General features: G+C 43.2%; 1 protein-coding gene across 3 annotated transcripts in view; it reads right to left on the bottom strand.

Annotated features, from left to right (window-relative positions):
- Positions 1-463: 463 nt before the first annotated feature.
- TFAP2B (transcription factor AP-2 beta (activating enhancer binding protein 2 beta)) overlaps positions 464-16684 on the bottom strand; it is a 28972-nt gene continuing 12751 nt past the window's right edge. For 2 of the 3 annotated variants that reach the window (XM_011993727.1, XM_011993723.1), the window contains 4 exons: positions 11837-12056; positions 10017-10135; positions 7779-7920; positions 4346-4985 (listed from right to left, as the gene is read on the bottom strand). In XM_011993727.1, the coding sequence (XP_011849117.1) occupies positions 4685-4985; positions 7779-7920; positions 10017-10135; positions 11837-12056 (782 nt within the window). In that variant the 3' untranslated portion in view covers positions 4346-4684. Of the gene's footprint in view, positions 4986-7778; positions 7921-10016; positions 10136-11836; positions 12057-16684 lie in introns of all 3 variants that reach the window. The other variant, XM_011993733.1, reaches the window with a different exon arrangement.

The following is a 16684-nucleotide window of genomic DNA, read 5'->3' as shown; positions in this document are numbered from 1 at the left end:
CAGGAGCCCACACCCAGCCGTGAAGACTTCTCCTGCACCGTGCACCATCTCCTTAGAACACGATGCCAGAATGCCAACCCATGAACAGTGGAAAGGGAGCATCATCTTTGACAGCGACCCAGAGTCCTCTAGTTACCTGGGAAGTAAATTTGACTCCTCGATTTGTAAAGGGCAAAATAAACCAAAAGATTCAGTTAACATTAGCTTTTATTGCAAATCTGGTTAGAAATAGGAGAGAAGAATGTAAATTTGGAATTTAAAAAATAAAAAACAGTTCCTAGTGAAAAAAGGGTGTTCATTTTTCTGAGAAGCAAAATTTATTGTATTTCTGTTGTAATGAAAACGCTGTGGGTGCTTCAATGAGAGGAGACAAAAAGAAAAAAGCTTCTTGTTATACTTTTCCTCTGTCTGTGGAATTAAAAACATTGTCCACATTTAAGAAACTGAAGATGAAAACACAACAAAAACACAACAATCTTTTTATTTATGTAAATCAGATTAACACTGGACAATAAACCAATTTCCACCCATTACCATAACAGCTTGTTTATAAAGAACAGAAAAATTCAGATAGGATTCTACCTAGGGTCAAGCGGTTTTTTAACCACCCATTCACAGAGGTATAGATTCACAGATAAATAATCCCAAACTACTTGCTCGCCATATTTACACATTCCCATTAAATTAAGCATAAATAAATATATACAAACTTAACATGAATACCCTCTAGAGCTCTTCCCGTGAAGAGTCAATAGATTGATATTTCTTGATTGTGTGGCAAAAACAATGTTAGAGAATTAGAGACCAACTCAAAAGAGGAGTCGATTTTGGCATTTAAAGAAGGATAGTGTTCATTCCGTAAAAAAAAAAAAAAAATCGATACTTTTTTTTTTAAGCCAGTAATTTCACATACATTGTCAAAGGTGGGGAAACGCTGTTTGGGCTCTTGAGGCAACATCAGATGGTTTAAGGTTATTTCCTTTCCACATAATGTATTACAAGTACAGGATATCAGATGTGATGACAAATTCTTTATAAACACTCTTAACTAGTAACGCATTGTAGCAGAGGAACAGTGTGTAGATAAGGTCGGGGTTTCGAGTTTTCCATTCGACCAAAGTTTTCATAGGATATGAAATAATTGCTTGAGAGAAAGTGGCTTCCTTGGCCAAAGAAAACAAAGCAGCCAGGTCTTTGAAAGCCTTTTCGGTTCTTTAAGTGGGGGTGGAGGAAGCTATGGGTGTGGAGGCCAGAAAGAAGGAAAGAAAATGCAAGGTAATTGGGGGTGTAGGAGTGAAGGTGGTGGAGAAAGAGGGGAGAAAGTTACCTTCTCACTCTGGGGGAGAAGTTAAAGATCTTTTTAGATGACGGAATCCTCACCCAAACAGGACATTTCTTGCTCCCCAGAGACCCACAATACGTGCAGGAGGCGGCAGGGTTGGGCAGAGAATGGTCTGGAGATATTTGGAACCTTAAAAAGAACTTGCGAAGTGGAAAGTGTGAAGGCAGCACTGCCACATCCTGACTCCTCCTGTCTTTCGCTATTTTGTTTTGGGACCAAGCGTTTAGGAGTGGGCACTCGACAGGGACCAAATGTTTGAAGAGTGAAGGGGTCAGAGGGAGAGCTGCAACTCACCTGTTTGGTTTGAAAACAAAGTTCAAAGGGGCTTGCCTTAAACGTTTCCCTTGACTTAAAAGGCAAACTCTTGCGTTAATCCTACTGTTTATTGATTTATAGGCCCAAGGAAACCAAATCTTTTAATAACTCAATTATCAGATAAACGTAGCGGGCCTGGCTAAGGAAAGCGAGGGGACGGGGGTCCTACATGAAAGGAGAAGTGAGGGAGGGAGAAGGGGTAGTGGGCTCACTCCACAAAACGGGGTCGGGGGCGCAAAAGGTTCTATCTCGCTGGAGCAAGGAGGAACATACAAATGAGGGCGCCTGGCAATGAAGGTAGCCTGCCTTGCCAAGTAAAACAATTCCCATCCCATCTCCCCGCTTTAGGATTGTGACGGTGGGGTGTTTCCGTACTGGCTGAGGTGGAGGAGGGGAAGCTTCGGATTCCTTGGATATTTCTAGGCCACTCTCCCTCCAGGAGCAGGCGCCCGGGGAGGCCGCTGGCAGCGCTGGGAGCCCTCCCCACCTGCAGCCCACCGGGCGCCACCCCATTACCTACTGGTGAATGGGGCTTTCTCGGTCGCCTTAGCCCTTAGGGTGAGACCGAGAGCGGGAAGGGCCCGCGCAGTCGGCAGCCCCTCCAGCGGCTGATTCTATGTCCTCAACACGACTGGGCGCCTGTGGCCCACAGGCTCTCAGGACCTGCACAGTAAGAGCAAGGCGCGTCCATCGCGTCTCTCGCACGTCACACGCGTGGGGCGCGTTGCCCTGCAAGGAAAGGAGACGATCGTTTTCAGTGTGGTCTCTCCTGGCCTTGTGCAATCAGAACACATCTAATGCGATCGGCCAGGCTCTAGGACGAAGGCGCAGGCCTCTGGACTGGGAAAAGAGAGTGACTACACTCTCCATAACGTCTGGTTCTTGGCCATTGTATTCCTCTCAACAGTTCTAGGGCTGGGCCCTGAAGATCAGAGGTGCCAAGCGAAGCTAGGGGTTGGAGAGGGGCTGCAGTGTGGCCCAAACAGTTGCTTGGGCCCTTTTGGTGACCTGAGACCAGTTTCCTAACTTCCCGTTCCTCTTTTAATAAAAATGGGCAAAGCTCTCAGCAGGTTCCTAAAACCCCAACCCAATCCCCACCCACCCAATCCCCACCCCCACCAAGGCAAACCGGGAGGGGAGCAAAACTGAGAGTCCTGGAGAATTGAGTGGGTCCTAACTATAAATCCTGCAGAACAACATCTATATCGTTATCTTCAAGGAGTATTGCAAAGATCCTGTCTACTTTGTTAAATAGGTGAGTGTATCTACACTGTATTTAGAGACGTCTCTCATTCACCCCTATTCCGGGATAATTTCTCACTGCTTTTGGGGAGGTGCAGACAATGGATTCCAGATCTTATTTCATGATAATGCTAAGATGGAGCCCAAGAAAGGAGCTGGGCTGCCAGAAGTGAGAAATATTAAATGCATGAAACTTTATCCACTGGGAATAGTCCCAGTATATCCAGACGGTAAAAATCAAAGCTGAAATACATCTCCCTTCACTTTGCATTATTTTGCCATTATATGCCAAAACAAGTGCACGTCTGGGAGGGAAAAATGCCTCATTCATAAAGCATCTTGTAAGAAAGCAATTGTTACAGAAATGTGGGCGCTTGTGCCGCCCTCCTCCCCACGTCCACTCGCAAAGCTGCTGCTTTCCTCGCTTAAACAGCAATCACCAAAGAACCCAGGGAAATCAAATCAATTTTAAATGCAGGGCAATACTATTAGAATATAGGGCTCTAAGAATCTTTACTCTTTTCCCTTAAAATTCATTTTGCAGACGCCCTCCCCCGCCACCCCCATCGGAACTGGAGTGTTGAGGAATGTTAGCATGTAGATTCAAAGCTGCTTCCATCATATTGGAAGCACTTTCTAAATTATTCCCTTTGAGCTTCTTTAAAGAAGTGCACCTGCAGAATTCTGACACACAGGCTTTGATTAAAAAGGGATCGGATTTTTTTTTTCTCTGTACCTTATAGATTGTGTAGGAAGCCCAAGTCCTCTTTGAAGAAGCTCATAAACCATGCGGGCAAAGCTTTGGAAAACAGAAGAGAATGAAATGGTACATACCCCTCCGAAGGAATTACATACTAATCAACGTATTCATATTGTGTGTGTGTGTGTTTTACTATAGTTCATAAAATTAGTAGATGACACAAATATAACAAATGTGAGATTCTCTCTATGCAGATGCTGTCAAAGCTGGGAGCTAGTAACATTTCTGAAAGGAACTGATGATGAGTCTGAATCAACTTATTGGTCCGGATTTTCCTCAGCCGCCAGAACCTGCTCGGCCGGCTTGCACCAAAAACTGCAGCCTCCGCCTGGTCTCCGCAGGCCTCCCGCCCCGCCCTCGCCCTCCCTAATTATGCAAGCGGCAGGGGAGCCGGGCCCGGTGAGTTAAGATCGCAGGGCGGGGGAGGGGGGGTGTACCGAGAGGACTGAAACAACGCAAAAGGGCCAACCACACTCATTTTCATCCCAGAAGATTCCCGTAACAACGTGAGGAAGGGAGGATAAGGGTGGCTGGAAGAGGGGTGAAGTGAGATGGAGGGCGGGCACTGCGAGAGAGTTTCCTAAAAATATATTTAAAATTAAAAAGTTCGTGCGTCTCAGTCAACCAGCTCTCAAAGCATTGACACCAACGTTTCTCCGATTTTCTTCCAATAAGTTAGCGTTTTCTCATGTTTAGTCTTATGTTTATTTTCCAAAGGGAAGGGGAAATCATAGTTTTCTTTTATTATCAGTATTACTAAGCTCGAAAGAACCGAAGTGGAAAATCCGGACGGTTGTCTCCAAGTGTATCTTGAAATAGACACTGAGAACCGATATTGTTGCTCCGTTGTACGCCTCAGTTTTTTTTTTTAAAGTTATTTAGCTTTTTTAAAATTTTGATTGTATGTGTATTCTACCTAATATAATTCTTCCAAAGCCAATCCAACATTTTAAAGCTAAAATTAAATTTTTGTCTGTTTTTCCTTTTGTATTTAAAACATTTTTCCTTCTTTTTTTAAAAATTTTTCATTTCCTGTGTTTCTCCTCCTTGTCGCCAGTTTTACTACCTGGGCCTTCCCCAGACGTGTGCCTGTTACTGGTGGTGTTGTTCAAGAACATCTTGTCCATGCCTTTGAGCGCCTCGGTGAGATAGTTCTGCAGGGCCGTGAGCGCGGCGCAAATGGCCGGGGCGCCGAAGCCGTGCGTGATGAGGCTGAAGTGCGTGAGGCAGCTCTGGATCCCCGGCTCCAGGATGGGGCTAGGTCGGCTGTTCCCGATCGGTGTCCGGTCCTGCGCCAGCAGATCCGTAAATTCTTTACAAAGTTGCCTGCAAAGGGGTGGGCGAGGCACAGAAAATCACCCTCAGTGTCGTTGTCATTGGCATTAGAAAGGAGACGCTCATACAAGCCCAGAGGCGCCGGGTCACCGAAGAGCGAGGCTAATGTGGGCGATTCCGCTCTGTTTCCTTTCCCAGCGCTCTCTCTTCTCGAGCAGCTGGGACTGAAAGGAAAGCGGGGGTGGGGAGGTAATACACCCCTTCCACCCCAAAGCCTTGCCTTCCCCCGACTTCAGCCTTTTTCCCTTCCATTCCAGGACCGCGTGGACTCTGCTTTGGGACATTCGCTAGGCTTTAGCGGTTGATTTTGAATACTTCATAATGTTGAGCTCTTACCTGGCATTTCTTTTGAGCTATTTCCCCCGCGTCCCTCCCACCTCTCCAACCTCTTGGTGATCAGGCGCAAAAAGCCCTGAAAGATTTAGGCCCCTCGGCCACAAGCCTGTCCCTGGCACTGAAGCAGATTGCTGGAGCCTTCCATGGCCCAGGGCAAGAAACTGTTTATTCTAGAGAATGCTGATTCCATTCAAAGCAAAAACCTGTTTACCTGCAGTATTGGGGGAGGGAGGTAGTTTCTGCCTTCCCCCTTTTCTTTCTTCTAAGTGTAGGCTACTGAAAATCTTTGTATAACCGGACTTGTCAATATAAAAGGATTCCCATATAGTTTAAATAAAACTTAAAGGTAGGCTGTTAAGACACTAGGGACAATAGATTTTTATTTGTTGAAGGTTTTTATTTCCTCAAGCCACCTACAATTTAGAGGAATCTCCCAGCCTTAGAAAGTCTGCGTTCCTATCAATGGATTGAGCTTATCTGAGAAATTTTAATATAGGAGCTGGATGGGATGGTTTTAGCCCTGCAGGTCAAATGGCTGGCAGGCAGACACACAGCATCCCAAAGGCCACAGCTTTTCACAGATGGGCAGATTTCTCATGTCCACCTGCCTCTACCCAGCCTATGGGTCTGTGGGGTTTAGAAAAAAACAAACCCACAGCACTCCAGTCCTAGACCTCCAATGGGTTGGCCTGACAGATACCTGGCCACACCTGGCCTAGCCAACAGGTAAACAGGGCAGGTGATTGGACTCAAAGAACCCTGAGGCATCCTTTCCTAGGGTGCTGCCACTTTGGGATAGTGGCTAAATCTGATGAGGAATACCACCCAGTCACAGCAGCTAAACAGTTGCTGGTTTTAAGGCAGGTGGATAGAGAACACTAACAGGCACCCTCCATTCTCCCTTTGAAATACACACATACATCCTCACAACCAGGAAGAAATAGATAAGTGTTCTAACCAAAGTGGGGCAGTTTTTAAGCTCTTAAGAGGTACACCTTAGAAACACCTGTGGGGTTCAAACACACACTCCCAGGCTCCCACCTCCAGTAATTCCAATTTAGAAGATTTGAGGATAGCCCCACACAGAAATATCTTGAAAAAGCTCGCCAGCTAATTCCGATACCCCAGGGTCAGAAGTGCTGGCCTAAGAGAAGCCACAGTGCTTGGACAGGGGGCAGTTAGATGCATACCTTAGGGAAATGAGAGTCATGTGTGGGTCCTATCTGATTTATACAGTTTGGTTTTATTTTTTTCCCTAAAATACCCTTCCTCTTTTATAAAGCACAACTGATTCCCCCACCCCACCCCCCACCCCCAACACACACACCAGACACCAGCACAAGGGGTAGGAGGGCAATCTACTGACAAATATCTATTATATTGCTGGTTGATACAGCAGATGAAAACCTTTTAAAAAGAGGGTGGATGCCAGGTTTTGATCATTGGGAGAGATGGGTAAAGTCTTTCCTTAAGTTTGTACTCATTACCAAAGTGCCAAAAAAGATATTCTGAACTGGGGAGAACAAATGCTTACAGTCAAACATTTTAAATCTTCAAAGCCCAAACCAGAGTCTGTAAGCAATTAAAGTTCTGGGACATTAATATTTTTTGACCCTGCGGAAAGGGGCAATCAAATTCCAATCACGTCTCAAAAACATCTGGACAAATTTGAGCAAATGATTTTTCAGCCTTCCATATATTTCTTTAAATTACGCTGTCAACGGGACAAACCGCGTCCTCGAGCACTAAATAAATGAGCGCCGCTGTTTGGGCCGCGGCTGCAAGAGAAACGTGCAGGCGCACGCAGTGCCGCCCACTGCAGGCCTGAGCCGGCCATAAAACACCAACAATATGACACCGAAGCCAAAGACAGGAGTAAATCAAATAAATAGAAAACCCACTGTAAAAGTTCAAATGAGCTCTAGACCTAAATTTAGCCAGAGATTTACTATTTTCCCCTCTGGAGTTGTAGTAAATTTTACAAGTCTGTGGAAGATGACAAACAGCAACGTTGGAAACGGAGTAATTAGAGCTCTGTGTAGAGATGGGTACACGTGGGTTTTATAGACACCCTGAGCGAGCACACATGGCTATGTGGCTACGACAGGGAGATAGATGTGAAACCCAGGCAGAAATATGCACCTTCGGATCCAGGGAAGAGCTGGAGCAAGAACTACTCAGAAAAGATCTGCCTGACATTCCCAGAGAGATAAAAGAGAATTGTAAGAAGCCTGGATTCAGATTAACAAAGCCATTTTCCCCAGAGAGAAGAGACCTGAGACAAACCTGTAGCCCATCAACTCTGCCCACCTTGCTTGCCACAGGCTGCAAATGCTACTTCTAGACAACCCTCTGGATTCTTTCTCTGCCCCTCCCCACCACCTACTCCAAAGTCGGGTGGCCCAGCCAGCTGGGAGTGAGATGAGGGCCCAGAGTCTAATCACTCACTTGGTGGCCAACAGCATATTCTTTCGGGAGTGCAGGTCACTCGGGTCTGTGTGCTGCCGGTTCAAATACTCAGAGACGGCTTTGGCGGGAAACTCTGTTTCGCAAATGTACCCAAAATCCCGAGCTAAGTGAACAGCTTCTCCTGAAAAAGACAGCAGTGAAGGTAACATTCAGTGCCCAGGCCCTAAATATCCCAGGGCAGGAGACATTCCCTTGTCAACTTTGTTAGTATTTCCAGAGAAGGCCAGCTGTTGGAGCCAAAAGCAAAGGTGAGAGATGCCTAAAGGAAAAAAATGATTCTGAAGCTGTAATTAAAATTGGTGGGACCAACTTTGCTCCTGCCCCTTTTTCCTGCCTCTCCCTGAGCCAAGTCCTAGGTAGACATCCCCTGAATAGCTAAGGGGTCTCCTACATCCCACTCTTTTTGTCTTAAGGGAAACGTGCCGATAAATTCAAGAACCACCTTACAACTGAATCTGGACATTTGGCTGGACATTTAAGCCAGATCCCTCTTTCTTTTTAAAGTATCTGTTACACTTGCTTTAAATAAAACTTAAAAGTCACCATTATCTTGCTACAATTGTATTACAACAAATATATAAAAACAAGCCTATGTGTATAGATGTCCACATATATTAAAGACTATATGTAAAATGTATATGGAAAGAATATTTCTATCTGCAATGAAATAATAATTCTCCTTGTCACTTTTCCTGCTAGTCAAGTTTCAGGTTTCCCCACTTCGGAGGTTCCTGTCATCATCCTCCTACTTCAGGACTTTTCACTGCACAAAGATGACACAGCAGCTACAGAAAACTGGGGTATCTAAGGTATTACTCAGCTTATGCGAAAGCCCCTTTCAAGTAAAGCATTATTACCCTTTAAAACACAGCCTGTTGGGGTTCAAGGAAAGATCCCAAACATGAAAAACAGATATGTTGAAATACACCATAGACCCCATAGCTACATTATTTTTAAAGAGGATGACTTACTTTTAATCATTATTATCATAATAACAAAAGACTTCCAGCATGGTGCTTACAAGGAGTCACAAAACTAAAAACTGGCAAACAAATATTGGAATTTTAGTGGGGTTTCCAGTTTCCTCCCTTCTCCACTAAAATCCCTATCTTGAGCTAAGGTTACCTTGATTGCTTTTCAAAATGAGGACTATGATATTAGCAATTCCCTGAAGGGTAAAATATGAAACTTCCAGGCTGAGAGTCAATCACTAGTAAGTGTGGTCTGGAAATTCAGTGACTCCTCCCTCTGGAGGGTGTTCAGGCCAAGCAACTTTGCCTTAAAAATGGCCAAGTATAAGGCCTATAACTTTAATTATTAATGGTTGCTACTTAAATATTTTAATATTCCATCTTGTAAATACCAACTCTCTACAGAAGCGTCATAATATTGCACCCATACAAATGGAATTAAAACACAAGACCTACAAGCTAGATGCTAGAGAAAATTCTGCATCTTCCTCCATTAGGACCATCTGACTATATTTCATATTACTTTCCACAAATTTAACTGCAGATCCTCTTGTTCTAGACTGTGTAGATGATTTTGTTTATTACATACCATCAATATCATCCTGAAACCCAAACTGATGAGCAAATTATAAGGTGCTTATTGCAATTATCACCCTTTAATTCACAACTGATGAATCTACATTGAAGATAACACTGGACTCCCCTACATATTTCCTCACCCCTCCTCCCCAATGATAGCTAGGGGAAGCCCTAGCTATCATTGACCTTACTAAGCTATCAATATTTCAATAACAATATGTCCCAGGTAATCTGCAGATTTGGCCCTAGGAGTGACAAAAGTTTTTAAATAACCATTAGGGGTCATGAATGCAATGTGTTTTCTACTACTGACAAATTCAAATCTGGCAAGGTGAAGGGGTATAGAATGAATTATTGCTTAAAGAGTTACTCTTGCAAGAGTTCACATAGAGGATGTCCTGCACATGGCAGCAGGAGTGACCCCTGCTTTGGTTTGGAGGCTGGAGCTGAGCACTTTTCAGAGCACTTCCCTTGTCCTCTCTACAGCTGCTGGCTTCCTCTAACTAAAAGGACCTTTGAACCTCTCTCAAGCAGACGCTTGACATCCAGCTCATAAGAGCACGACAATCACAATGATTTCCAGTTAATCATGAAATGTGTAAAATGTCAGCCTCCAGTCGACAGTTAAGCTCAGCCACTTCGTGAAATGGCCACACGTCTTGCTTACCTTCCACCAGGGAGGTGAGTAACGTGACATTTGCTGCTTTGCGCCTGCCCGCGGGTAAATTCAAACCGATTTTTTCTAGCCTTTCTCGCAAAGATCTCCCCCCATTTTTCGATTTGGCTCTGAAATTGCAAGAATTAACATTCTGATTAACCTTAGAGTGTTCCTGAAACAAAGTTTAGACTTAGCAATCTAAAGCCCAGTGGAGCTTGAAGAGGTTTTAACTTGAGGTTAGCACATTTTTCCCCCTTCCTTTTGGTTATTTGCTGATAGTTTGCTGAGGTTTGCTTAATTTCTGCAATACAGAGAGTTTTTTTTTAAACTGAGTTTTCTTTTTTTATCTTGTAAGAAAATAAAAAAAAAAAAAGGATACCAGATGGGAATAATTAGGTGTAGGTTATGGGTCTAGAGAAAGTAGAAGCTGCACATGCACGCACGTGCATGTTGCTTCCTTGTCAAGGAGTCAGTGAGGTGAGCAGAAACTGGGCAAGCATAACCTTGCTGAAAAGAGGGAAAGAGCCAGGTGGCTCAGAGAGGGGAGCACGCTTACTGCAACAGGTGGGCTTTGTGAGGAAGGAGTCAAGAGTTGCTGTATATGGTGTTATGTTAAAAGGAGAGGGCAGACTGAAATATGAAATGGTGATGATCATAATAACAGTGAGGCTAACATTTTTGGAAGTGTAGTTATGTGATAAGCACTTTATATTGATTATTTTACTTCATCTCAGCAAGTTTATATACACAGGCTTAATGTTCAGGGGTGATTGAAAACTTCCACACTCTGAGGCTCAACGCACTCACTTGAAAACTGAATCAAAGGAGGTCAGAGCAAGAGGATTCAAAATGAGAAAGTTCCTGGGTCACACTCTTAATTTCCCCCAAGATTCTCCTTGTATGTGCTAAAGTATGGACAAAAGTACAAGTAAAAATCCTCAGTTACTATAATCTCTTTTGCTGTACATACAGTCACTTTTAGGAAAGAAAAGGACTGTCAACCCCCAAAACGGGTTATCTTAGAAAGTTTTGCCTCAGACAAAGTCACTTTCATATCAGGGACACTGCCAAAGTGTTCAGGCATTGGCAGGGACTTTAAGGGAGGCATTACATCTTAACATAAAAGCCACATTCTCTCCCATTTCCATGAGGAGGAGTCAGTCTCTGGGCTATGGAATACTGTGAAGCACCTGAATGGCTCCAAGGAATACCTATAAATACTTCTAAAGTGGTATTATTGCTATTACTGGTGGTGGTGTTATTGAAGGAGGGATATCAGAAATTTAGAAAAAGAGTTTATTAAACTGGGTTACGGTGCATCAGCAGGTTGAAAGACCAATTTCACTGGGCGCCAACTGCATTTAAAACACGCAAAAGAGAAAGAGTACCCTGGAGGTATGAAGAGAGTTGCTTCATGAAACTTACGGGTTTTTTTTATGGGGGGCAAGGGGAGATGTTAGTTCCGCGTTGTACTCAGGCTAGAGAATGCCCCCTGAGATGTCCTAGGGGTGAGAGGGAGAGAGGCGCCAGGCGCAGGGCCAGGAAAGTGAAACATTCCCAGGGCGGCAAAATCTGCGGTAGAACGTGGCAGCGCGGGCAGGCCTGGGTGCAAGGGCACCAGAGTTTGTGGGCGAGCACGTGGCGGCCACGGATCCTCGCAAGCGCGGCCGGGCACCTGGTTGCTAGGCAACCGCGTCAGCCGGCAGATTGGGTTTTGCTGGAACCTTCTCCTCCTTGTCCAATAAAAACTGGTGGTTTTTTTTGTTTTTCGTTTTTGTTTTGTTTTGTTTTGTTGGGTTTTTTTTTTTTTTTTTTGGTGGTGGGGTTACCTTCTGAGGACTCCGCCGAGGAGAGATGCATTGAGGCATTCGGGGGGCGACAGCCGTCTCTGAACTTCTCCCACAGTTACTTTGTACTTCGAAGTTGAACTGAGCAGAGACAAACGGCCTGGAACGGAGCAAAACACCTCGCCGGTGTTGACAGACATGCCTCCCAGGAAGCCATCTTTATTCATCATTAGAGAAGTCACCGATTTGGGAGGAACCGGAACTAGAAAGAGAGAAAAATTGCCATAAAGGTGACAAAGTCTCGATCCTAGTGACAGGCTGATAGAATAAGTCTCTGTGTGAGGCCACTGGACAGACACCAAGTGGAAAGCTGAGGGAGGAAGTGTTTGTTCCAGTGGGGCTGCAGTGTGTTCAGAGGGCTGTAAGACGGCAAAAAGAGACGGCAAAGCCATACCTCCTCTGGAAACTTACGTCGTGTGTAGACATATGAGTGTCATTTGCTACAGTCCTGCTCACTACACAAATCAAGAAATCAAACAATCCAGAGTTTGGACTGTGCTGTGAACCAGGCAAATCCTATTCCATCGTGTGCTAACTCTGTGACCTTAGACACCTGATTGACTCTCTCTGAACCTCCTCAGTTTCCTTATCTGTCTCCTGAAGATAATAATGCCTATCTCATTTGGTGCTGAAGTCTGATGGTGATTATCACCATGCAGTGATATAAAATGGTAATTCCAATGGAAACCCCTTCCTCCTTTCCTATTGGACCCAGATCTATGGTCATCACTAGAAAGGATAATGAGGGTGGACCCCATGAGATACTATGCCCAAGAACAGACAAATAATACCATTGAGCTGGGGAGTTGGGCCCAAAAGAGCTGCTCATCTCTTTAAAGTGGGCCCCATTCTTCCCTACATAATAACAACAGATTCATTTAGAAAGGAACCCAAATGCTCATCTTCAGTGAAAGCAATTCTGCAGTGACATGAATTTTGTTTACAAATTAAAGCACCGGCTGGTGATTGTTTGGAGCAGTTATGATTTACAACAGGTGCCCTGATCAATCAACCAATCACTCTAATTCATATGAGCGGCGGTCTTGCCTTGCCCCAGTTGTTTCATTTCGGCAAGTAATTGATAACAAACCGCACTCAAGGTATGTTTTATGCAGAAGTTAATAAGAGTTGACAGCTGGTTGCCACTGCTACCCTGGCGCATTCAGCCTCTCCAGCCTGTATTTCTGCTTAATTGTGTTTCAGTGTCATCTGCATGTCAGAAAGAGGCTAGGCTCAGTGGAACCAGAAGGCTGGGAATGAGGAACAGTCAACCTCCCAGTTCCCTGGCAGTATTGCCCCTTGGACTTCACTGCTTAAGCCCATTTTCTTTATGTAGGTTTTACAGGCCCCTGAACAGGTGACTATACCTCCTGACTTTCCCTGTAACTTTGCTTCTTCCACTGGGATATGACGCTTCCAAATCTTCATGGTATTTGTTGATCACCAGTCCAAAAAATCTATGGAAACATGCATCTAGTGTGGAAAAAAAGAGGTTTCCAACACTACCTATTTAATAAAGTCTATCTCACTCTGTAATTGTGTGGGGGAAAGATATGCTGTTTCTATCATCTGGAGCCTAGAACCCTGTATATCAAACAAGATGCATAACCTCCCTTCTATGGAACAGACTAACCAATACTGAGTATTTCTCTAACAGTTTATTCTCTCTACCACAGATTCCAGTATACAAACCTCCATAGTTGTTTAGAGACTCCTAAAAGCCAGGTTGGTCCCAAATCTTTTATTTACTATGAATTTCATTAGATCCTTTATAAACACCTTGTGGAAAAAAGCTTTATTACAGGAGTGGATGAGGAGACTAAAGCCTTCCCTGGTAGGCATTTTAGGATCTATAGATCTGTCCACAGAGCCCAAGACCTTGTCCCAGATGGATGAATGATGTTGGCAACAGAGTAAATATTCTGCACTGTCATGGGGTGGGGACAGGGGATATAGAGAGGTGTTTCTTCTTTTTGATTTCCCTCATTTTCTCATCAGTGAATCTGCTTCCCATTTAAGAATGAATCAATGAAAAGTTGAAGTGTGAATGGTAATCAAATTTGAGTAAAATGTGAACCTAAAGTCACTTAATAGGTGATTGGTGGGGGCATCTGTCTTATTCTTCACAACAGTGCTGATTTCCATAATTCAGACTCACAGTGAAGGCATTATAAACAAATAATTGACAATCATGGAAATTAGCATTATGAAAACTTGGTAAAGTTCATTTTCCAAAATATAGATGACCCTTTGTAATTTTAACATGGTGTGAATTATAGAAATAAATTATATAAAAATCTCACCTCGATACTCAGCAACATATTTATCTCTAAATACTATTTAGAATATTTTTTTAAATAACAACAACCAACTCCACTAAGCTGAAAGTACTAAATTCAGTTCCTGCTTCCTACAGTGGATAACCAAATACCCACTGAGGATTGGACTCTTACCTGCTTCTCCCCATCCCAGAAGCTAAACCTCTGGAAAAGCTGGGCCTTTTAAAGAAATGTTATAAACCACCCTGTAATTTCACTATTGTTAATTGCCTGATTCACCTGACAAGAGCTATTTCCTTTGGGGAATGTATATTGCTCCCTGCCATGGGTTGAATACCTTTCTGCATATACATTATCACCTGCATATCCCCAATCCAATCAGCTTCTGTTAGTGCACTGCCCTCTCTGGGAAGGGTTTTTTTTTTTTTTTTTTTTTTTTTTTTTTTTTTTTTTTTTTTTTTTTTTTTTTTTTTTTTTTTTTTTGCTCCCTGCAGTCAAAGCATGGACAATGTCAGAAGATGTGCTTAGGACTATATTTCCATTTTCTAATTTAAGTATCACAATTGTGTTCCTAGCCTCCTATCCTCATGTTCTAAACCTCTCTCCTTAGTATTGGTCCCCTAGACTAGATCTGACACATTTCTTGTCCCAGCTTTCCTTTAGGTCCATATCTCCATCATCAACTACTTTCCCTTCCACTTTCACACCTGCTTAGCTCACCTGATTAACCCCATATTTTATTTTCTTTGTCTTTTCCCTTCTGCTTTCTTCCAGTTTATCGATAAACCCAGCGCTCAACAGCGCCCGGTTGATTTGTTAGTAATTATGAGCACACTGTTCCTGCTCATGGAACCCAGAGATGACTGAGATAAGTTTAAAGCGACAGCAGGAAATAGTAAGGAAATGGGGCATGGCGAAACTCAGCATGAAGCTTTCAGTTCTTTACATGTTTACAATTTTCTGTGCATATATTAAAAGTATTTTTTTTCCTCTTCAGTTCCCAGTTGGGTGTCAAGGCCAAGTTCTGGATGTAACACCCACAAAACTCATTTCCCCCCATTTTTTGCTGCATTATGTTGGGGAGAAGTAAAAAATGGCTAAAAGCAGATGAATATTTCATTAACATGGTTGGAGTTTTAGTTAAGAGAGAGGAAAGAAAAATGATTAGAGAAAATTTTATTCATTAGTGGACTATAGCTCTTTAGAAGAGCTAAAATGTTAATAGGCTAGCTTTTATTCTCTACTCTTTAAACTTAAGTGTGAAATTATAGTTTTGAGACTTTTGTGTTTGATTGGATCTGCTGGTGAGGAGAAGGGAAGAAATGGCCCTATCTTATAGATTCATGGGGTAAGTCCCTCCGAAAGGCACTCTTGACCTAAAGATGTAAATGATGCTGGAAACAACCAGGAGGCTTAGCATTGATTCAAAGTGGCCCCTGAAAGTTAGCACTCTTTCTCTCCAGCAGAGCACCCTTTCCTCACATTTGAACACTTTCTCATGTACCTGAGCATAAAATTTTATTCCACAGCTATAGCGTGTGTGTAAGTGTGCGGACTGGAATTGTGGAAAGAAAAATAATTTCCACAAATAAAGCAGGGATATTAAAAAACTCAAACATCCAGTATTGGCATCTTGTAGGGACAGAGTCTAAAAGGCTAAGAGGCTGGAAACTGAGTTGGGTCTCATCACTTACATGGTGTATAGGACCATGAGAAAGTCATTTATTGTCTCTCTCAGTTTCAGCACTTGGAGTGTTGAAGAAGAATGTCTAATCTGCCTGACTTTGAAAGAGTGGCTGCAGTGTTTCTCAGGGTCTCTAGTTGATAAATAGCTATTGGGATCCAAGTCCACCCTGGAAATGTGAACTTTTTCCTTTTGAGAGGAAACTCATACCATTCAGAAACTCTGACAGACTCTCAGAGCATTTTACCTTCTAGGTCAGAAGAATCCCAACAGAATCAATTGTAACAGAAATTTGGCAATTTCTTTACTTCCCATGAAAGAAAATCCACACCAATCAAAGTGTTTATGTGGGGAAGGGGCCAGAACTAACGGGAAAAAAAGTGGAAGAGAATGGAGGTTGAACTGAAACTAACCAAACAGGATATCCCTAAGACCAATGAAAATGCCCCACAGTCACAACATTTGAACCTTGGATTCCAGCCACGCTAGCCTTTCCAAGAAATCCCAGCATATTTTCTGCTGTCTAAGGTGTTAAATAGATTGCACAGTGGCCTCTGATTGCACCAAAAATTTTTTCTTGAAGTTTAGGTGAGCCTTTTTCTGAGTTAAGCAATATGATGGTGGCAGTGATGATTTTTATTAGCTGGGTACACCCTCTTCCTCCTCCCAGATTTCTAATCTTAATGGAACTGAGAGTTAAGAATGATTTTTTAATGTCTCGTTGGATTTTTAGACTGTTAATGTACCGAATCCTTCTCATTATTACTTTATTGATTGCTCATTGACCAGCCCCCTTCAAATCGTATTAACCACCCTCTGCCGGTTTAGATTAGGAGAGTTTAAAAAGCACCTTTCATTACTCTCCCC

This window comes from Mandrillus leucophaeus, unplaced genomic scaffold (assembly GCF_000951045.1).
Source record: "Mandrillus leucophaeus isolate KB7577 unplaced genomic scaffold, Mleu.le_1.0 Scaffold1111, whole genome shotgun sequence".
Classification (NCBI taxonomy): Eukaryota; Metazoa; Chordata; class Mammalia; order Primates; family Cercopithecidae; genus Mandrillus; species Mandrillus leucophaeus.
The sequence above is the reverse complement of the archived record's forward strand: the minus strand, read 5'-3'. Positions and strand labels throughout refer to the sequence as shown.